Source organism: Macrobrachium nipponense, chromosome 11, assembly GCF_015104395.2.
Source record: "Macrobrachium nipponense isolate FS-2020 chromosome 11, ASM1510439v2, whole genome shotgun sequence".
NCBI classification, from domain to species: Eukaryota; Metazoa; Arthropoda; class Malacostraca; order Decapoda; family Palaemonidae; genus Macrobrachium; species Macrobrachium nipponense.
This window is the reverse complement of record NC_061087.1, coordinates 22,978,401-23,001,708: the sequence shown is the minus strand read 5'-3', so window position 1 is coordinate 23,001,708 and position 23,308 is coordinate 22,978,401. Positions and strand designations below refer to the sequence as shown.

At 48.0% G+C, this 23,308-nt stretch overlaps 1 protein-coding gene across 5 annotated transcripts in view; it reads right to left on the bottom strand.

The window, feature by feature from the left end:
* LOC135196794 (protein melted-like) overlaps positions 1–23,308 on the bottom strand; it is a 135,264-nt gene that overhangs the window by 12,811 nt on the left and 99,145 nt on the right. For all 5 annotated transcript variants that reach the window (XM_064223768.1, XM_064223620.1, XM_064223929.1 and 2 more), the window contains 3 exons: positions 16,278–16,406; positions 15,075–15,200; positions 14,326–14,463 (listed from right to left, as the gene is read on the bottom strand). In XM_064223768.1, coding sequence (XP_064079838.1) covers positions 14,326–14,463; positions 15,075–15,200; positions 16,278–16,406 — 393 coding nt within the window. The remainder of the gene's footprint in view (positions 1–14,325; positions 14,464–15,074; positions 15,201–16,277; positions 16,407–23,308) is intronic.

Sequence of the window (23,308 nt, the reverse complement as noted above, 5' to 3'; positions counted from 1 at the left end):
TGAGAATAAGGATTGGAGATCGACCACCTTCGTTCTCTAGTCAAGAGAGTGAAGGAGAAGTCTTTCCCAAAGGAAAGCTTCAATGGTGAACAGAATACCGAAGACGATAGTTCAAGCCAAACTGGAAGTTCCCGTCCATTCTTCTCTATTCCAGGTTAATCGCCTACTGTGAGATACTCTTCTTTCAGCAGCAGTCTTCTTCCAAATGCTAGAAATTACAGGAATTCGAGCATAAGCGAGGTTCCCGATTATCGTGTAACAATTATCGGGGATTCTCGCTCACTTTGGACCGTGGTCTCGCCTAAGTGTTTGGAGATCGTAAAAAACTCGAACACACTGAGTGCGCTAGAAATTCCGTAGAATTCTAAGCACTCTGCGAAACCCCCACCGAGTTCGTCAAACGATATCGGCTGGTGGTCCTCTCGATTCCCGTAGAAATCGAGAAAGGGGCAGGATCCCTCCTCAAAGACCGGGGCTTACGTCAGGTAGGACCCGAAGGTCCCCCCGTAGCGCAGCCCCTAACGTGGGATCTTAAAAGAGAAATCTCTGTAGGATCCCTCCCCTTTCCCTCGTAGCCGTAAGGAGGGAATGGGGGAGGAATTGGATACTGGCTCGCCTTCCCAGCGGAACTAGCAGTTGGAGAAGAAAAGGAGCAGCCATCGCCTTACGGCGATGGCCTCTCAGAGCCTGGGAAAACGTATCGTCAGGAGAAAACGTTTTCCCGAGGAGGGTTACGAACTCATACTGTAGGTAAGGGTCTGCCGCCACTGTGAACGTCGTCCGGGTGGGGCTGATCGACACCTGACAGGAGAGAGCCGATACCGTCCTCCGACTCATTCCAGTCCTCGTCGAGGTCGAAACCTCAGGAGGACCGAAGGGGTATTCAAATACGGTGTCCGAAGACACGTAGAAACGCCTCTGTCGCAGTAGAGGAGGTGAAGTAGCTTGTTCGACCGGCCAGAACTGAGAGAGCCTTCTTGTCCGGAGACGAGAGACTACCTGGTTCAACACAGTCGGCAAGCTCCGATCGCGGCAGACCCACCGTCGATTTGGGTTCCCTCTCAGGCCCCAAAACGACTCGAGCCGAGACGTGGCTCTGCTGGTGGGCGCGGCGATCCTTCCCCGATGTCGTTGTGCTGACGAATCAGCGCCATAACCTCGGCAAAGTTCCTCTGGATCTCGGAAGTCACAGCATCTTGCAGAGTGGGACTGTTAAGCCCTTCGAACAAGAGGATATTCCGAGAACCTTCCTCCTAAGAAGGGGGAACAGCGACAGCCCTCTCGGTCTTCTCCATCCACTTGCGCATACGTCCTGGCTGGTCCAAGAACCGTGCCTGGCACGTAGGGCGTCGTGGTGGGATCATGAGGAGCTCACCCCTCACGATCACTCCTCAATACCTCGCTCCTCCCGGTGTAACCCGAGGAGGTTGAAGGTACGGGAGAGGCAGACCTGACGCTCCCTCCTCGCTCGCTGGCAGAACCAGCAGGCTTGGAGGGCTGCTGGCGATCGTCAACCCGCGGTGGCGATCGAGCTGCAGGCCTGGTCGAACCGTCTCGCTGTGGAGAACGGCTGGACTGAGCACAGCGGCCCCGATCTCGAGTGTCAGAAGAGCTGGTGCTGGTTGCCGTACCTGATCGCTCTCTGTGAGAGCGACGGTCAGGCAACCTGCAGGCTCCACTGTCACAGTGAGACCGGTGCTTGTCCTCACGGCACGTCACGTCGCTGGTTCCAGCCGTGGCTGGCACCGGCGAACGGGAGGACCTCTTCCCAGCCTCAGCCCGTGGCCGGTCGTGGACCGTCACGTCCCCGGGTAGCCAGCTGGTCGCCGCGAGAGCGAGAGCTGGTCTGGTGAGAGTCGCGTGAGCGGCTGTCACCAGTCTTCCGCCCCGTGCCGTGAACCTGACACTGAGCGAGCTCCGAGGTCTGGTTCCTGGCTGCACGGTCGCTGGTAGGCGACCGTACACTCGGTACCTCCCGCGAACGAAGAGGGCCGAGACGGACCCTGATGCAGTGGCAGAACCACTGACACCAGGCGAGGAAGTACCGGTGTTAGCCGGTACCCCTCTGGTCCCCGTAGTCTTCTTCCTTGCGGAAGAAGAGACGGGCCCTGCTCCCGAAGGAGCAGGAGGACCAGCGGAAGGAACCCTCCCGTCCCACCGAGGTGAGACGGGTCCCGAGAACCTCCCGAGGGAGACTTCTTAGGAGGGAGGAAGCAACCTTCTTCTTCCTCGGCTGTGAAGCCTTAGAAGTCGAAGGGGAAGAGGCGGCAGCCGACGACGATGAAGAAGATGAAGACGACGACGACGACACTTCCTCCTCTTCTTCGTCAGCTTCCTCAGGACAGACGTAAGATCTGCCATCCAGGGCGGAGCCGGGGCTGCTGTAGCCGAAGCCACAGGGCCCGGACGCACCTGTACAGACAGACCATAGTCTGGGGTAGTACCACCACGAACAGGGACGACGTCAGCAGGTATGGGCATCTCAGGAACAGCAGGCACAGCCAGCACAGCATCGGTAGGAACAGCCAGCGCAGCAAAGGCAGGGACAGCCAGCGCAGCAACGGCAGGGACAGCCAGCGAAGCAACTGCATGGACAGTCAGCCCAGAATCGGCAGGTACGGCAGGCAGCACCGGAAACACAGGAAGTGGAGCAGCAGCCAGCAACATCCTGGTACCGGCGGCAGGTCCAGGGGCGAGCTCTAGGGCAGCGGAAGTGTGGTCGCGGCAGCGCGGCAACCACGAGCGGCGGCGGCACGCCCCCTCTCGGTACGGCGAACGGCACTTCACAGCGGCTGTAGGCAAGACTGTTACCACGTGAGGCGAGTACACCAGGTGAGGAGGGACGTCGTCACCTGGAGCGTGGTCACCACTCCATGGGTGACCGCAGTAGGCCCAGACATAGAACCGCAGCCCCTGGACACTAGCACGCCCTGCAAATGGAAGGACGCCCATACCTCACCAAGGTCCACCCTCGTGGCAGTAGCACCTGCGGAAATAACAGAAGTAGCGATTAGTGGGGGGGAAGTCCCCTCGCGTGGGGGGGTGAGCCCTCTCCGAACGAGTGGAAGACCCCGAATACAATTGTACATCGGGCACCGAGCGCCCTCCCCCGCGCTCGACGGATAGGGCGAGGAGAAGAGTGCAGATAACCTCCCCCCCCCCCCCCAAGGGGAAGGGCCATCTGTGGGAGCTGAGCGGGGGGGGGGGTGGGGGGGGGGGTTCTCGTTCTCCACCCCCGCACAGCACCCATGTACCCAACAATAATAATAAGAGCCCGAGAGCAATCGTGCCCTCGGCCGAATGCAAGGGAAGGGCATAAGGATCAATTCCCTGACTGAGTGGAACTTGAACCAAATAAATATTGATGCAATCAATAATAAAAGGAATAAAATGAAAAAATCTTGCATTACGATTCACTTCACAATGAATAAGGGCTCGGATCGAGCGCATTGCGCCCTCGGTACCGAGCGCAAGGGTAAAAGGATCCATTCCCGATTATGAATGGAAACCTTGATCCATAATGAATTGATGCAATCAAAATATATATGAAAATGAAAAAGAATACTGCGCTTGCGATTTCACTTCATACAAATAAAAGGGGAAGGATCAATTCCCGGGAAATAGCGGAAACATTGATCCAAGTAAACAATGCAATCTCAATAAAATATGAAAATGAAAAAAGAACTGCACTTGCGATTTCACTTCATTCAAATAAAAAGGGTAAAGGATCAATTTCCGGGTAAGCTCGGAAACTGATCCAAAATGAGTATTGCTACAATCAAAATAAATATATGAAAATGAAAAAGAATACTGTACTTGCGATTCCACTTCCATACAGAATAAGTTTTCGTGCCGAGCGCATTCGCTCGGCAACGAGCATACAGGTCAAAAAAATATAAATGAAAAGAGCACTTACGATTTTCATCTACACATTTCCAACCAAAATATACGCTCGGAGCGAGCGCTCTCCCGCCCTCGGCACCGAGCATACACAATACGAGGATCATTTCTGGGAAAATGAATTCCCGCACTTACGCCCTTCAGTCCCGGCACTCGGGTAATCGGAGGGCGTGGAGAAACCAAGATCCTTTAATTCACAATTGAATTCAATGGAAATAAATATGAAATGATTGTACTTACAATTCAGTTTCACTAGATAAATAGAAAAAGAAAAACACAACCATGCGAAAGCAACGACGATGAAGCGGGCAGAGAGCGATGATACACGTCCACACGCCAGCAGGCCGAAAGCAAAAGTGATTTGTTTACCTCCCAGTCGCGCGCGCGCGCCTGTCGGACAAGCAGTTAACTACCGAACCCCTTGTTCGAAAGCTTACGACCTATCCAGCTGCCGCTAGTACCTTCCTATTGTAAAAGGACCGAAGGTTTGTATGCCGTGTCGGAACAAATAAGAGTTTTAGCTTACAATTGTGTTTTTCGACCATTTCGGTAGTCAAAGTTGACCGAAGGTTGAAATTTTGGCACTTATGGTTATTTATATGAAAATATTTGAAAACTGATATAAGCTACAACCATGGGTTGTTTTTAGTTGTATTGTGCATGAAATTGCGCACATTTCCATATGTAGGCCTGATGTGAGTAGCGTTAACAATTGAGCAAGCAGCACTAGCCTAGGCCTTTCTAGCATAAATTTCTTTTAACCTAACTGATAGTTGTTCCGACAAGGGATACAAACCTTTCGGTCCTTTTACAATTAGGAAGGTTACTAGCGGCAGCTGGATAGGTCGTAAGCTTTCGAACAAGGGGTTTGGTAGTTAACTGCTTGTCCGACAGTGCACGCGCCGCGCGACTGGGAGGTGAAGAATCACTTTTGTTTTCGGCCAACTGGTGTGTAGACGTGCTCTTCATCGCTGTCTGCCCGCTTCATCGTCATGTGCTTTCAGGATATTTGGGTTTTTTCTTACTATTTGTGTGTGTAAAAGTGAACTGTAAGTATGCATATACATTTTTCATATACACTTTGTTTATTTATGATTATGGATCAAGGTTCGATGTTATCTTGCGCCTCCTATTACCTGACGACTGTGCCCGGGGTTGAGGGGCGTAAATGTGGAAAATTGATTGTTTTCTTGAGATCAATCCCCAGGTCCTTTGACTGTGGGTACTGAGAGGAGCTTCTCTCGGCGAAGAAAAACAAGGAAATCCGCTACCTGCTGAAGAGTGGCTCTGAGAGGAGATAGACCCCGTCTACAACACCAACCACAGAAGACGGCCCACTTCCCCTGGTACACAGCTGCAGAAGACTGTCGGACGTGTCCAGCCATCTCTGTTGCTGCACTGCGAGAAAAGCCTCTCGTTCACAAGAGATGGTGGATAACAGTCAACCGTGAAGTTGTAGGGACTGGACTGCTTGGTGGTACCGTTGTACGTGTGGCTGGGCTAGAAGGTTATGCCAGTGGGGCATCTCTCTCGGTGCTTCCGCAAGCAGAGCCAGCAGGTCTGGATGTGGTCGTTTGGAGCCACCAGGATCATCCTGAGATTCGGAGTGGCCAGCGCTCGGCTGATCACTTTCCGAATCAGACAGAAGGGAGGAAAGGCGTACACGAAGAGGTTGTCCCAGGGGTGTTGAAGAGCGTCCTCTGCAGCTGCCCATGGGTCCGGCACGGCTGAAAAGAAAACCTGGAGTTTTCTGTTGTGCCGGGTGGCGAACAGATCCACGACTGGTCGCCCCCACAGGTTGAAGAGCCTTTCCGCCACATCTGGGTGGAGAGACCACTCGGTTCCTATCACCTGATCCCGACGGCTGAGCTTGTCTGCTACTACATTCCTCTTGCCTGGAATGTAGCGTGCTGACAGCTCTATTGAGTGAGCCGTGGCCCACTCGTGCACCTGCACGGTCAACTGGTGTAGCGTGAGAGACACTAGGCCCCCTGCTTGTTGACGTATGCCACTACTGTGGTGTTGTCGCACATCAACACCACCGAGTGTCCCACCAAGCGGTCCTGGAATTCTTGGAGAGCGTAGAACACTGCCTTGAGTTCCAGGACATTGATGTGAAGGTGCTTGTCATGATGGTCCCACACACCTGCAGTCAGCAACTCCTCCAGGTGTGCGCCCCATCCCTCAGTCCATGCATCTGAAAACAGCAACATCTCCGGGGGGGAGTGCGGAGAGGCACTCCTCTTAAGAGGTTCCTGTCGTCGAGCCACCAGGCTAGGTCCTGCCTCACCTTCTCCGTGAGAGACACGGGGAAGTAAGGTGGATCCTTTGCCTGTGACCAACTCTCCCTTAGTCTCCACTGGAGAGACCGCAGGTGAAGACGTCCGTGAGGAACTAACTTCTCGAGTGACGACAGGTGGCCGATCACGACTTGCCATTGCTGAGCTGCCTGTTCCTGCCAAGACAGGAACTGGACGGCTGCCTCCCTGAATTTGCTGATCCGCAAGTCTGCGGGAAAGACTTGCCCTGCTACCATGTCGATCAGCATACCCAGGTACTTTGTCTTCTGCTTGGGTTCGAAATCGGACTTCTCGTAGTTTATCACGATCCCCAGATCGCAACAAAACTTGAGGAGTCGATCTCTGTCCTGCAGCAACTGCGAGCGGGAGCTCGCCAGGACCAGCCAATCGTCAATACCTCAAGAGACGTATCCCGTGCGAGTGGGCCCAAGCAGACACCAGAGTGAACACTCGCGTGAAAACCTGTGGGGCGGTTGACAGACCGAAGCAAAGTGCCCTGAATTGGTACACCGTCTCATCGAATATGAAGCGGAGGTACTTTCTGGAGGACTGATGGATGGGTATTTGAAAATACGCATCCTTCAGGTCCACTGAAAGCATGAAATCGTTCTCCCTGATGGAGTTGAGCTCGGATTGTGCCGTCTCCATCGTGAACCGAGTCTGGCGAACGAAACGGTTCAGAGGAGAGAGATCTATCACCGGTCGCCAGCCCCCGATGCCTTCTCCACCAGGAAAAGGCGGCTGTAAAAGCCCGGTGACTGATCCTCTACGATTTCTACAGCTCGTTTGGTCAGCATGGTCTTGATCTCCTGTCGAAGAGCGTTGTCCTTTGATAAACCCCGGACATAGGTTTGTAGATGGACCGGGTTGGAGATGAGGGGTGGCCGAGATTCGAAGGTTAGTAGATATCCCTCCCGAAGGACGTCTACTATCCAGGTCTCGACGCCGTAGCACTGCCAAGTTGCCCAATGGCTCACCAGGCAACCCCAACTTCCGGCAGCAGGTGAGGGGGAACACCGTCCCTAGCGTTTCCCACCTCGCTTCGACTTCTTCCCACCACCTCCTAGGGGAAAGGAGGGCTGGGAGGAGGGCTGATGTCAGCTTCCCTTAGCAGAAGTCAAAACAGCAGGAGTCTTCACACGGGGCTTAGACGGGCCAACTGTCTTAGCAGCCGAGGAAGCGCTAGCTAACCTCTTAGGCTTAGCCGCAGTAGCTAGAGGTTGCCCAGAAACCTTCGAGATTGCCTGGTGAACCAGACGGTCACTGTCATCAGTGCGCCGTCTCTCCACCGCAGCATCCACCATCTCTCCAGGAAAGAGAGAGGAGGAACTCCTAATAGGTCCGTTACGAAGACCGAGTGCCGCCTCACGCCCAGCCCCCTTGGTCACTCGGGTAAGGACTGCGTCCGAAGAACCAAGTTGGCCCACAGGTTAGCAGTCTGATGGGCGAGGTAAGAGATGGCTCTACCTCCAGACTGGCACAGTCTCCTGAAAGCTGGGTCGTCTTCGAGAGCAGAACTCCCGGAGTCGGCCGCGACTTTGGATACTGTGAGGGACCACAGATCCAACCAAGAGACTGCCTGGAATGCTGCCATAGCGGTAGATTCCAGGCCGAGTGCCTCCTGCTGCGAGAACCAGAGGTTCTCCGACAGGAGCTGCTGCAGGGACACACCTGGAGTTAGCCTTGCTAGCTCCGGGTTAACCTGTTTAGGCGGTATCGGGTCTTCCAATGGCACGTAAAATCGCCTCTGATGCTGTAGAGGAGGTGGAAGTAGCTTAGATGACCGTCCTGACTTCAGCGAATCCTCTCGCCCTGAGAAGAGATTCTCCACTTGGTCCAGGACCGAATCAGCCAGCTCCGATCGCGGCAGACCCACCGTCATCTTAGGTTCCCTCTTCAGGCCCCAAAATGACTCAAGCCGGGACGTGGGCTCAGAAGGTGGTAGCGGCGATCCTTCCCCAAGGCCGTTGTGCTGACGAATCAGCGCAATGACCTCGGCAAAGTTCCTCTGGATCTCGGGAGTGACCGCGTCTTGAGGAGTAGGACCGGCCAGTCCCTCCAACAAGAGCAGCTCTCAAGACTCTCCTCCTTCAGAAGGAGGAACAGCGACAAACCCCTCACGGTCGCCTCCTGCTACTTGCGCGTACGGCGTCGCAGCGGGATCGTGAGGGGTGCGGGATACCTCGCTCTTCCCGGCGTATCCCGAGGAAGTTGAAGGTATCGGAGAGGCAGACCTGACGCTCCCTCCTCGCTCGCTGGCAGGACCAGCGTGCTTGGGGGGCTGCAGCCGATCACTAACCTACGGTGGGGACTGAGCTGCAGGCCTGGCCGTGCCGCTCACCTCGACTGAGAACATTGACCCCGATCCCGTGTGTCAGACGAGCTGCTGCTGGTTGCCCTATCAGCCCGGTCCCGATGGAAGCGGCGGTCAGGTGACCTACAGAGCTCGCTGTCGCGGTGAGACCGGTGAGCATCCTCGCGGCGCGTCGAACCGCTGGTACCGACGGCCGGGGGTACCTCTTCCCAGCCTCAACCCGTGGCCGGTCGGACACCATCACGTCAGCCTGAGCTGCCGGCTGGTCGCTGCGAGAACGTCCGCTGGCCTGGTGAGGGTCGCCTGAGCGGCTCTCACCAGTCTTCTGCTCCGTGCCTCGGTCTTGACGTCGAGCGAACTCGGGCGTTGAAAACCTTGGCTGCACAATCTCCCGCGGGAGACCGTACACTCAGTACTTCTCGCGAACGAGAAGCCGAGCCGGATCCTAGCTTAGCGGCAAAGCCGCTAACACCAGGCGAGGAAGTACTGGCCGAAGCCGGTACCCCTCTGGTCCCAGTCTTCTTCTTTGCAGAAGGACCAGCAGAAGAGCCCCCCGAATTGCCGGAGTGAGACGGGCCCTTAGAAGGTCCTGAAGGAGCCTTCTTAGGGGGGGGGAGGAGGCAACCTTCTTCTTAGGCTTGGAAGTCGAAGGGGGAGAGGAGGCAGCAGACGACGAAGAAGACGACGACACCTTCCTCCTCTTCATCAGGCTTTGCAGGACAGACGTCAGGTCTTCCATCCAGGCTGGAACAGCAGAAGCGGCTGGGCCAGCAACGGTGGTAGCGACAGGTACGGCCGCAAAGTCAGGCGACCCAAGCGTCTTGTTCTCAGCCACCAACATTCTAGGCACAGGAGGCAGGTCCAGGGGGGAGCTTTTTGGGCAGCGGAAGTCTGGGGTCGGCAGCACAAAGAAACCAGGTGGAGGTGGCACGCCCCTCCTCGGTACGGCAGCGAGTGGCATCTGTACTGCAGCTGTCGGGGTCACCGAAGTCACATGAGGGGTGTAAACAAGGTGCGGAGGGGCGGCGTACCCTGGAGTAATGAGTGTCGTTGTAGTGGTGGTCACCACACCATGTATGACCACTGCTGACCCCGCCAACCGCTGGATCAACCCCTGGATGCTAAGCACTCCCTGCAGCCCCAGCGACTCCAACACCTGCCCAAGGTCGTCTCTCGCGGAAGGCACACCTGCGGAAGCAACAGTCGGGTGAGTTAGAGGGGTTCCCTCACGCTTGGGGGGGGACGAACCCCACCCAGAGCGGACGGAAGACCCCGAGTACAACTGCACATCTGGGTAGCGAGCGCCCTCCTCCACACTCGACGGATCGAGTGAGGAGCAGGACTCCGCTACCCCGCCGCAGGGGAAGGCGCGAAACGTGGGGGCTGACCAGGGGGTAGGAAGGAAGACGAGGTGTCCGTCACCAAAGGAGTCGCTGGAGAGCTTTCCGTCGACTCCTTTGCAGGCCTACGTCTCTTCCTACCCTCGTACAGAACCCACTGCGCCTCAGACCAATTCATACATGTAATACAAGGTTTGGCCCGGGAGCATTCTCACCCCCAGCACCGCGTACACAATTTATGTGGATCTACGTCCACAAAGGAGCAAAATCCACTACACTTACGCCCCTCCAACCCGGGACACATTCTACGGGCAACTGGGGGGCGCGGCGAAAGCTCCATCTCTTGATCCATCTTTGTTTGTTTATTCACTTGCACAATGAAATAAACTAAAGGAAAAAACTGTACTTACAAGTTTCTTTCACTCTACAGACAAACCAGAATAAGGATAAATCCAACCAAAGCATACGACGAGTAGCGGGCAGAGCGATGACGAGCACGTCTTGACACACCACGGCCGAAAGCAAAAGTGATTCTTACCTCTCAGGCGCGCGCACTGTCGGACAAGCAGTTAACTACCGTTCTCCCCTTGTTCGAAGCTTACGACCGTTCCAGCTGCCGCTAGCTACTTCCTATTGTTAAAGATTGTTAAAGGACCGAGGGTTTGTATTACATATCGGAACAAACTGTAATTGTAAACTAAAACTCTTACAGTATCGTAATATTCAATCATTTATCTTCATTTTGAGACAAATTGGAAGTCTCTAGAAAAATATTTAGATATATGGTGAATTTTTGAAAAAAACATTTTTTTACATCCGCGCGTTAAGAATTCATGCACCATTTTGTGATAATATTTTCTCTGTGTTGTGATAATATTTTCTCTGTGTTGCTTTGATAGTTTTACAATGTGTTATATACCAAAATGATTGCAATTTAGTGTACAATACAACGAAAACAAAATTACTCTTTAGCTTTAACCGTTTTGCTCACAATGCGATTTGAATACAATTATATATGAAATTTTGTTTTTGCGCTATCATATATTGCATTATTTATATATGATAATGATTTTTTTTTTCATTTCTGATGGTTGCATACTAAACTTCAGGGAATGATAAAAAAAGGAGCCAAAAATGAACTCAATCTTGAAAACTAAGCACGCTGTGATTTTTTGAAAAAAATATTTTTTACGCTTCGGCACTCACTCCAAGACCCCCTAGGCATACGGTAAGACGCTTTTTATTATACCCCTTAGGCGTTTAAGGGTTAACCTAACGGAAATACTGAAAATTCCTCATTAAATTTATCAATGCAGAGAGAGAAGAAATACTTCTCCGTAACTGAACTAGAATTTTATATAGCCTGTCAGAAATCAGTAATTTGGCTTTCTACTAGATTTGGCAATTCACTACCTGTGAAAGCCAACGCAACCTATACCTATTGATAGCTACTACCATAGGCAATTAGCTTCCTCCTTTTTTTTTAAAGGGGGCAATCTCATTTTAGTATCACATGGAACCTAGCCTAGTCATTTACACTTCCATACTTTCTTATTACAAACAGCCTACGTGGAATTTCACACTTGCATCACCAGCCTACTTGTGAGCTTCAGGTGGCTGTTCTGATTTTAACTTTCTTGGGCAATATAACACTACCACATTAAGATTTCTAGACGAATACCAATTTAAAACTTAATTCTGTATTGAAAAGACGACTCCTAACACGTCAACAAAGCCTATTTTGAAGAAAAAGAATTCCAACAGCTGATCAACCACTTGTTTATGTTACGATGAGCTCAAATTCATCCTTTGTCGGCATTTACGGCAAGCAAAGACTTCTTAAAAGTATTCCTTTCAAGACCTTTGTCTTTTTACCACAAATTGTTTCATATTTTTGATCGACATTGTAGATAAGTCACTTTGGCAAATGTGTTTTGATACAGAGTTGAAATTTACATTCTTTCAATTCCGCCATCGCAAGAGGGTACCAATGCGACGCATCGCTCACTATGGTTCTAAAATTACATCGTTAAATGCGAAGACCCGCATATGTTTGTGTGCTTCCTGGATACAGCAAGACCATGACGATCACAAAGAAAGAACCGTTGTATGATTTGTGGATACGGCCTGTAATGTCCACTAACGCGGTGAGAGCGAGCACTGTCCTCTCGATGCGCCCAGGTGAGGCTGGACCAAGTCCAGGCAAGGCTAAACCAGGTCCAGGCAAGGCTAAACCAGGTCCAGGCGAGGCTGAACCAGGTCCAGGTGAGGCTGGACCAAGTCCAGGCGAGGCTGGACCCGATGGCCAGGAGGGGAGCCTCTTCCCAGCCTTGCTACGTGAACGGTCTGGTGGGAATGTGACATCAACCCTGGGAACCGGCATATCGCCAAGAGAGCGATCTCTGGCCTGGCGGGAGTCACCTGAGCGACTGCCACCAGTCTGAACCCTGGCTGCACGGTCACCCGCGGGCGACCGTACACTTGGTACCTCTCACGAATGAGAGGCCGAGACGGTCCCTGGCGCCAGGAGAGGAGGTACCGGTGTTAGCCGGTACCTCTCTGGTCCCCATCTTCTTCTTCCTTGCGTAAGGAGAGACGGTCCCCGTTTCTGAAAAAACAGGAGGACCAGCGGAAGCCCCAACTGTCCCACCGGAGTGGGACAGACCCTTAGAGGTTTCTGAGCAAGACTTCTTAGGGGGGGAGGAGGCTACCTTCTTCTTCTTCGGCTGGGGGGCCTCGGAAGTCGAAGGGGAAGAGGCGGTAGAAGACGACAGCAACACCTTCCTAGACTTTCTCTTCGCCAGTTCCCTCAGGACAACCGATAGATCCTCCATCCAGGACGGAGTTGGGGCAGTTGCAGTAGCAACACGGCCCAACTGCACCTGTCCGGAGGGACCTGTGGGAGCAGCAGTGGAGAGAACGCTTCCTCGAGGAGGGTTACGAATCTCTTACCTGACAGGTGAAGCATCTGCCACCCCCAGACTGGTTGGTCGTGCGAACGCAACTGTCGTCTGGGTGGGGCTGAGCGTGCACCTGACAGCCGATACCGTCCTCCGACTCTTCCAAGTCCTCGTTGAGGCCAAAACTTCTCTGAAAGAAAGAAAGAAATTGAAAGAAGGCTCCACCAGTCTCTGCGTGCATGGCCCCGCGGGAACGTCACATCAACCCTGGGTACCAGACAATCAGTGCAAGAGCGATCGCCAGTCTGGCGAGAGTCACCCGAGCGACTCCTACCATCTTCCACTCCGTGCCTGGGTCCTGACACGGTGAGCGTACTCAGCAGTCTGGACCCTGCCTACAAGGTCACCCGTAGGTGACCGTACACTTGGTAATGCTCGCAAGCGGGCGGCCAAGACGGTTCCCGGTGCAGAGGTGGAACCTCCGGAACCGGGAGAGGAGATACCAGCGGTGGCCAGTACCTCCATGGTCCCCATCTGCTTCCTCCCCGAGGAAGGAGAGATGGGCCCCGTTCCCAGAGGAACGAGAGGACCAGCGGAAGACCCACCTGTCTCACTGGAGGGAGACAGACCCTTAGAAGTCCCGTGACGAGACTTCTTGGGGGGGGGGGGGCCCACCTTCTCTTTTACAGCAAAGCCTACAAGTCGAAGGGGAGGAGGCATGAAGATATGATGTTCTCGAAGAGGAGGATGACAACACTTGACGAGCTCTCTTCCTCTTCGGTTCCTCCGAATTCTGCCAAACTTCTACAATCAGGAGTAGAAAAACCTCACAGGGCAGCACGACAGCTTCCTCCAGTGACATAACTCCCAGGTAGTAGTGGTAATGAATATGATTTTCAGCAGGGGATCAGTACACACACTCGAGGATCGGTACGCAACATGCTACGAGTCATAGGTACAATTCTAAGGTTAGGATAACCAATACGAAGAGCATCCAACCAATACTGCTGAAAACACGATCACCACTAGTCTGTAAAATAAGGAAAAACTATTAAAGTAATGAGGATACTCCTCATGCATCCAAGGGCACCGCCCTCCGAAGTGAGAGGAGATCCCCCAACATCAACACCACACGCCCATCCTTCTACCTTGTTCCAATCGTGTCTCTCTCTCTCTCTCTCTCTCTGGAGTAGATCGTTGACGCAAGGTCAGATGTATAAGCAAGAATGGCAGAATAAACAGTTTGCAAGAAACAAGACACTGCAGTCCATGGTAACAAATCCAGTACCCAGTGACAGATGGATATTAAAAATAATCCCTGCCTGCATTTTTTAAAACCACAGTCTAGTCAATGGTATACTTAATGTTATTACTAATTTTAAATACAATTATTATACACTATACAATCCTATTTTTATTAATAATTTAAGATAAATTCATCCTTACCAACAACTCATGGCAGCTATCACTTTCGCCCCATGACTGATACCTTTTTTTACATAAATTGCCATCAATAATGTTACAGAAATATTTGAAAATTCAACATATCCTACATATTTTACATCACTTGCCTTGGCTTTAAGTACAAAAGACTTATTGTCAGTGAAGATCTCGAAAGCTTTAGGAATGTGTCGGCTGCCTCCTCGGCTAACTTTAACTGATCGTATTTTGTGAACATCAATCCCTCCTTTCTCAGCTTTGTCTTGTTCCTATTAAGGAGAACATGTAAATTAAAAATTGGTGAATACAAGAAACTGTATAACCAAACAATCAGAAAGAAAACAATCTACAATTTCCCCTCAGACTAAAGTGTAGCAACCATTACATATTGACATTTTCACTGACCTTAGTCATTTTTTTTCCACCCATTGGACTTGGAATTTTTATCCTATTAGCATTTGTTTAAAATATGTAATGCTCCTGTGGAATGCCTACAAAAAAAAAAACCTTAAGTACTTCTAAGCACAATCTGGTTTCAAGCCCACAGTCCGTATTTGTCAACTAAAACCATTTTCTAATTGTCTGTATAAATTTTCACAATTTGTAAATTTGGTTTGTATTCCTCTCTTAGCGAATATTTCATTTGTTAATTTCAATACAGTACCTTTGCTTAACCATTTCTCCCCTGTTTTAACAGCCTTGAATCAAAAGCAGAGTAATACAGTTGTTAAAACTGTAAAATTGCTTGACAACAGTTTATCAATTAAGCAATTTATCAATCCCAACTTAGCTGATTTATGATTTGCCAACCGACCTTGCATCTATGTACTTTGACTTTGTTGTCAATGCAAAAGGAGTGTAGTATAGGAAGCATCCTTACCGTGCCTGCCCCTCTGTACGACAGATGTGCTCCAGAAAGGGTAAAATACCTAGTGCGCCACTTGCGAAATATCTTCCACTTGCTTTTCTTTTCCTTCAACTGGCCTTCGATAACAGGTGTATCCTCCTGGAACATTGAGATTCATAAGCAAATAACTACTGGACACAATGATTTAATGTATTTTTATTCTGAACATTTCTCTTAGGGAGAGCAACTTGTAAATTATACATGAATTATATAGGAAAAACAATTGTATAGGAGAAACATATATAGGAAAAACAATTATATAGGAGTTGACAGCATCATCTAGAAGAACTGTAGAAACCCATACCACTCCAAGAACCTACAATATTTCATCTGAAATTGTAAGTGAATAGTAAATAAAAATTATCTGAAGATTTTTCACATTTGGATAGAGCATGTTTTCTAATACTACTAAAACATTTTAAAATATGGCTAAAAATTTTTAAATAAATCAAAAGCATACTGTAACTTATCCTACGTCACCACATTACCCACACTACGTAGATACTCATTTTTACAAAGCAACCTGGTCTGTTTAATATTACTAGGAAATATGATTGAAGAGAAATCTGCTGTACATGCAGTAGGTAATGTGAATATGACAATGTGAAGAGTTTCCCTATCCAGCAGAAGTTGCAGGAAGTCCCACACACATTACAGATATGGACCCATATGTGCATACTGCATGGTGGGAACCTCTCTGCCAACCTTCCCAATGTGTTTGAGGAGTAATGTAAATTTATGTTTTTTAATTTTACACCATTCACAGAAGGGAGGTGGGGGCTGTTCTATTGTAGAATGGATGATTACTTGCAGACTTTCTGATTGAAGCATATAGAAATAAACATCAACATGAACTTGAAATATCCGATTTTACAGAAAGTAACCATTGTTGTACAAACCTGTCTTTTGCTTACCTAAACTCTCTTTCATGCACCCTCTACCCTCTATTGTCTGACCTCTACTACTATGCAAGCAAATTGTACATAGTGAACTTATGTACATAATCTTTCATTCTAAAATTATCAAACTTTTATAATTTAGGACAGGTAAGACACAATATGTAAAAGACAAACTGTGCTTAAAATTCTACCAGAGTAAATTTAGCTGTTTACTATACCAAAATCCTAAATGTTACTGAACAAATCTAAAATAATTTTCTGTTATTTTACAACTTACGTCCACAAATCCTCTTGCACGATCTGGGTGATTACAGAGAAAACAGCCCCACTGCTGTTCAACTCCATTATACTCAAACACGTCAAAAAATCTTGCATTTCTTAGTTCGTGCATCAACATATCCATGTCCTACAAAAGAGCATCAGTAGTGCATTTGTCAGCACACCATTGACAGAAAAGATTGCTTAAATCAAATCTTGCCCACAAAAAAGTTCCTGCTGTTCTTTCTTTCACTTCAAAAGAAATACACATTACTCAACAATTTTAAATAAATTCCACTTTTGTGAATCATGGCAAGAACTGAATTTTCATTTAGTAGTATTTCCTTGGAAAACTGAATGATTACAGTAACTAAATGAATGTACTATGTATATAAGAAAAGGACAAATGTGAAACCCTGTATTTTTCCTGAATTTATGCTAACATTAAATTAGAAATAGTCTGTATGTTACCCAAATAACAATAGTTGCCATTAATAAGGGATAATGGCTTGAGCAAACTACTTGCCTTTTACTTCAGCTTTTAATTTACACAAAGTAAATATTCCTGGGAAACATTAATAACTATTTAACGTGAGTATTAAGCAAGAACAAGGACGTAGTAAGATGTAATAGAGGAAATTACATACCCTGACACAGCCTTTGAAAGATTTTTGTAAACATAACTTGAATGCATAATGAACAACTTGAAAATTCAACCAAGTTAAGCACTGTAAATATATTCATTAAAGAGGCATTTTAACAAACAGAAATTACTTTAGCTAAACAATATAACATTTTCAGCTAAAGCAGTATACCATTTTCACTGACAAGTTTTTTAAAGTTCTTAATTTTATATAGAAAAATGATATTGTTATTGTACAATAGTTTCATACATACTTACCTGGCAGATATATACTTAGCTATAGACTCTGTCGTCCCCGATAGAAATTCGAATTTCGCGGCACACGCTACAGGTAGGTAGGTCAGGTGATCTACCGCCCCGCCGCTGGGTGGCAGGAATAGGAACCATACCTTCTAGAACCAGATTTTCTCTTCCACCTGTCTCCTGAGGGGAGGCTGGGTGGGCCATTCAATCGTATATATCTGCCAGGTAAGTATGTATGAAACTTTATTGTACAATAACAATATCATTTTCATACATTCAACTTCCCTGTCAGATATATACTTAGCTGATTGGCACCTTTGGCGGAGGGTAAGAGACAGCTAATTACTGATTAGACAGGTAAACAACATACGTTGTAGGTAATAAGTAAATAAAACCTTGGTTCCTATGTGTTTAGACGAAGGGTCGACTTCCTAGCTATTGCTAGTAGTCTGCTTCGTCTCAAGAGCCTCAGCGAGGATGTGACCTATGGCTAAGAGTTCTTGTAGATCTGTCAATGGGGTCTTATCCACTTACTCGACAGAATCTAATGGTCATTTGTCAATGGGGTCTTATCCACTTACATGACAATACACCTATGCCTAGGGGCATAATTAAGGAGCACAACACCGATCCCGATCACCTGATCCTAACCCGAGGGTTTGTGCTTAATTTGAAAAGAGCTATCCCCAAACTCCTTTCAAACAAACCAAAGAAAAAAAAAAAAAACAATGTTAACATAAAAATTAACTCGGTTAAGGATCAGTGTCGGCTCCCTATCCCAGCAACGTATCCGTAGACACGTAAAACCAAGAGAGAAGGATCTCTCGTAGGTCAACTTGACCTCCTTCGTGCAAAGGGAAGTCAACACAGAGTTGCATCTCCCGTAAGTTACAGCTAATATGTCCTTCACGACATATTGTTATGTAACGAACAAGAATTCATAAAAGCTCACACTTCAAGCGCTTTTAATTCTCAGCTGTTTGAAGGAATCATCAAGTTATTCATGAAGTGCTTTAGCGATCACACTTAGTTCAAAGAAGACCAGGGCTTCCTTTGAAATGGATCTTTTCTGGATGAAGCCTAGAGCCTGGCTTGCTCCTGGGTGGCGCCTCGTGTCTGGCTGGCGCCTCGCGCCTGCCTGACACTTGGTTGGCGCCTAACTCCTGGAAGGCACTTTTCGCCTAACTCATGGCTGGGGCCTCGCGCCTGGAAGTAGCTTCGTGCCTGGTTCCAGACTGGCACTATTTGGCGCCTGGCTGACTCCTCTCCACTTGCTGGAGCTTCGAGCTTTGTAGAGTCTCGCCTCTAGCGTATCTGCGCTAGGTTGGAGGCCCCCTCTTTCTCTTCATCAGACAATGACAGTGTTCCTTGAAACTGTCTGCCTCTGGCGTTTTTTACGCCTGTTTTGGCATATGGCACCTGGTTGGCGCTACATTGTCCAAAAGTCCTGAACATCCACAATAGTTTATCAGGAGACTGGAGAAGAGTGGAAGAAGTTCTTCCACTTTGAGCTTTGGCCTCTCCAGCAAGGGGAGGTGATTGTAATCAGCTACATCCAGTAGACGATAGGATATCTAACCGTACGAGAGATAAGAGTCTTCCTCCGAGGAGGGTCCTTCTTGAATACTTCCGTGCTCACGAGATCTCTTCTTACATGTTGAAGGGGTGTCTCGTTGCAGAATCTTCCCTATCCTTGCCCGAAGGAAGGGAAGAAGCCTGGAAGTCGAAGGAGACTCCGAGCTGAAATTGGGAGTACTCCTGATTTCTAGCTCTTTATTGTATCCCTCTGAACACCTTCTGGGAAGCATTTCGAGCCGTCATCGCATTCCAAAGACTATGTAGGCAAACGTTTGAACCATTCTACTGTAGATGAAAACTTAAGTACCCTGCCTGGACAACGAAACCTCTATCTGAAAACATTGATTCAGGAATAGGGGGTTTTAGTTCTTTTGCCAGACATACTATGCTGGCAAGAACCCATTGCCTAATCTCCATAGAATCTGATGCGAGATTCCAATGCTCAAAAAATTCACTTGTCTTCTTGATCGTTTAGGACCAAGAGAAACAAAGAATTCCCTCATAAAAATTTCTCAAAGAAGTTTGATGAGGAGCAGTTCCATCTTGTCGGAACATAGAATCTGTGGTCACAAAAAATATCCCATTAGAAGTACATGATATCCTACTCTTGTCATATTGAGATATCGTATAAGATACTGAAGATCTTAATCCTCTGCTATCTCCAATCCCTTTATAGAGACAGAGTATAGCCTTTTACTGCATTCTTTGATAGCAGATATATACAAAGGTGATTCTTCCCTCTGAAAGGGAAGAAAACCCCACTATGTGGTTCACAGAGGTATCGGAAGAGGACAGTTTCCTCATTCCCTCTAGCACGATCTGCAGCAATTCTATATCTTGTCCATGACTATTGTCATTTACCTTGAAAAATCCTCTCATTCATGTCCACTTCTGGTCAGTCTGCACGCAGACAGACTCAGAGTGGAGAGGTTGTTAAGGTCCATTTATAATAGATGCTGATAGAATATTCACTGTCTTGGAAAAGACTTCCAAAACATGCTGTGAGAAGAACGTGACCTCTGTGAATCCAACCTCTCTAAGGCCAAAATGAGGCATAAAGTATTATCCTCTCTTTCTTTGACGCCCTTTATCTTAAATTCTGTAAAGAATTTATATTTAGGGAAAAAAAAACTAAAGTTTATTCCCCTTTCTACAAAATAAAGATGGCGTATATTGCTACCTCTCTTGGTTCGAGGAAAAGGAAGCAGTCTACAGGAAGACTGTTTGTCTTCTACCTTGCTAAGAGATCTATGAAGAAGACTTTTCGCAGGTTCTCACAACTCTTTGCAATAAATGTTAGACATACTTTAACAGTTATTATCGTCAATCGAGAAGGTTCTCACAGACATGCAAAATCTTGCATCGAACCTCTTAAGGATCGTTACATTCCCTGTCTGTTTTCCATATAGGTTCTCTTTGTTAACGCGAACAGGAGCGAAAAAAGAGATTCTCGATGCTCTTTGCGATATGAGAGAGTCGTGGAATTGGCCTAAGTGATTAAATGGGTAACGAAATCAGGAACGAATCTTGCCGTTACCGAGCGTGCTGTCTGAGAGGCTACTGGAATCTTAGGTTTATAACTTGCTAAAACGAGAAAATATCTTGGATGGTGCTCTTGGCTCATTGCGCCAGGTGGCCAGGTTGGCGCTTTTTGGCGCATTGCGCCAGGTTGGTGCTTCTGGCGCTTTGCGCAGTCTGGCGCTTTGCGCAGTCTGGCGCTTTCTTCTAATTCTCTTTATGTTATGTGCCAGAACATCTGTGCCTTTATGGTAACCGACATCCTTTCACATGTTAATTCCGTTCTTAGTAGGAAAAAACTCTTATATACGTAGTATAGTCCATTCAGGGAAACCATTTCTGCCACGAAGAGAATGTTTCCCATCCCAGTCATCTCTTGAGCAATATCCGATTCTAAAAAGGTTGTGTGCGTTTCTCGAAAGACTTGACCATACCGTAGTCTTAAAGTGAATTCTCTACTACATCCATCTTCTCACTAAGCATGTATTCTAATAAGCCATGCTTTCGTAAGCATGAGAGCATTATATAATATGTTCTGCTGCGTTAGAATCCTTTAATAATTTTACCTACGGTAAACAGCATTGAAAGGTTATAATATCTTTCTTATTGAAAGCTTCTTAGCAAAAGGCAGACAATATTTTATTTATGTTAGCTTAACTATCCCCTCCATTCGAGACTAAGTCCATGATTGTAGGGGGAATATACAGTTAACCATTTGATCCCGTTGGAGAGAGATGAGTTGCCAGTTACTTCATTCAATGAAGGAATATAAAATTATTCTCGAGCCTAAGGAAGCTCTTAATAATGCAAATTTAAGCCAAACAACCTTTGTTAAATACCGAAGCTGAGTAGGTATTGTTGTAACAAACCTTTTAAGCGAAGTCCTTACCAGGAAAATCCTGTAAGGATATAGATAATTCCGTAGCGAACCACAAAGGCAACTATGGTATGCGTATATGACTTGTCATTCAGTAGTCGTATACAGCAAGTCTTGCTACTACATTCTTTCCTCTCCGATTCAGAGAGAGGATGGAAATCTTGCCCTCTTCGTTCTTTTCGTCAATAAACACGAATTAGTATTAGTAGAAAGAGATCGCAATGAAAACTCTAGGATCGAAGAGAATCCCTCAAATTTTTATTCTCTTGGATATAAGGCCGTATTCTACGCCTCTATTATCTGGAAGAGCCTCTAATCAATGAATGAGAGCTCGTACGAATCTTGTTCAATTAGCAAACGATTGCCACTCTTTCTGTAAATGGTTGGTTGCATTATTTTAGAAGGGGGAAGATTTTAATATCGTCTTATTAGTAATGAACTAATTTTTTCCAATAAAAAAGGTCACTAAGGTCTTATAAACTGAGAGACCTGCCCCCATATTGGCTTCCAATTCCGATCTATCTTCCATTTCCTGTCCATCAAGTTGGGAGAAGAATGAGCAACCGGAGGAGAGCGCCTGCTTTCGTAAGGTGAAGAGCTTTTAGCAGTACCGATTCTAACCTGACAAGGGCTATGGCCGCCTGTGTGACATCTTGAGTCCCCGCCAGGAAAAAAGCCGATCTTGCTCTTGCCTTTACTTGCATTAAGACTATCCTGAGAAGGGTGACGGCCGCCTGTGCGACAACTCCCGTCCTTATCAGAAGAAGGCCTCGAATGTCTTTCACCTTTCGCAGAATCAGGCTCTAACTCCATCTCCGATGAAGATCCTGGTTTATAGTTTCAGGCGCTTTGCGCCTCATTTCAGGCGCTTTGCGCTTCATTTCAGGCGCTTCAGAGGTTTCAGGCCCTTCAGGCACTTTGCACCTCGTTTCAGGGGCTTTGCGCCTCGTTTCAGGCACTTTGCGCCTCATTTGAGGCGCTTCAGGCGCTTTTCGCCTCGTTTCAGGCGCTTCAGGAGCTTTGCACCTCGTTTCAGGCGCCTCAGGCTCTTTGCGTCTCGTTTCAGGCGCCTCTTTAGAATCCTCTCGCCATGTCAGCGATTTGCGCCTGGCCCCCTCGTCCGAGCTGTCAAAGACTCCTATCGGACGGGATTTCTTAAGGGGAAGGAAGAGATCCTTTCTCCTGGGAGGATCCTTCTTCAAAACTTCTATTAACGAAGATATCTACTGTTCTTCTTCTCAGGTGGATAGCCTTCCGGAAAACTTTCCGGGATAGAATCCCAAGCTGGCGATTTCCACGATCTTTTAGAAGGTCTCGACAGCTTGTGAGAACTCCACCCTATTTTCCTTTGGATGAAGACTCGGATGACGAAAAAACACTGTTTTAGGATGCCTTTCCAACGGCTATCCTTGGCAGTCTGGGACGCTACTACAGATCCTGCCGAGGGGATGCCTGACCGGTGGGGATTCTCTGAAACCTCCTTAAGGCTTTCGACATTCCTTCTCCTCTGAGCTTGTGAGCTTGGAAGAGGTCTAGGCCTGAGAGCGAGACGGAGCCGATCAGAACGCACCCTCCACTATTTTAGGACGCCTTTCCAATGGCGAACTTGGCAGTCGAGACATTCTACAGAGTCTGCCAAGGGGACACCTGACGGTGGGGATTCTCTGAAACCTCCGTGCGGCTTTCGACATTCCTTCTCCTCTGGGCTTGTGAGTTTGGAAGAGGTCTAGACCTGGGAGCGAGACAGAGCTGATCAGACGCACCCTCCACTTCAATGGGGAACACTATATTCACTTCTTACCTTTTAAGAGCTCGCTTTTGAGCTACATCCATTATCTTCAAATTTGCATATATAAATTTGTAGTTTCTGTGGAGTAAGAAGGTGATGAGGATGCAACAACTACTAGTACTGCTAATACTCTTAACTGCTCGTTAGCACAAACGCTATTAAAGCTTATAAAGTAAGCGTATCTAGTTATATGCTTTTCTGACTTCCTAAAGTAGGAAAATGTTATTGTTATAATACAATTAAGTTTGTTCATACTTACCTGGCAGATATATATAATTAGAGTGCCCACCCTCCTCCCCTCAGGAGACAAGGGTCATGAATAAATATGAATAGAAAATGGGAATGGTTCCTGATATCCGCCTCCCAGCAGCGGGAATGGGTACTACCACCTGGCCGCCCCAC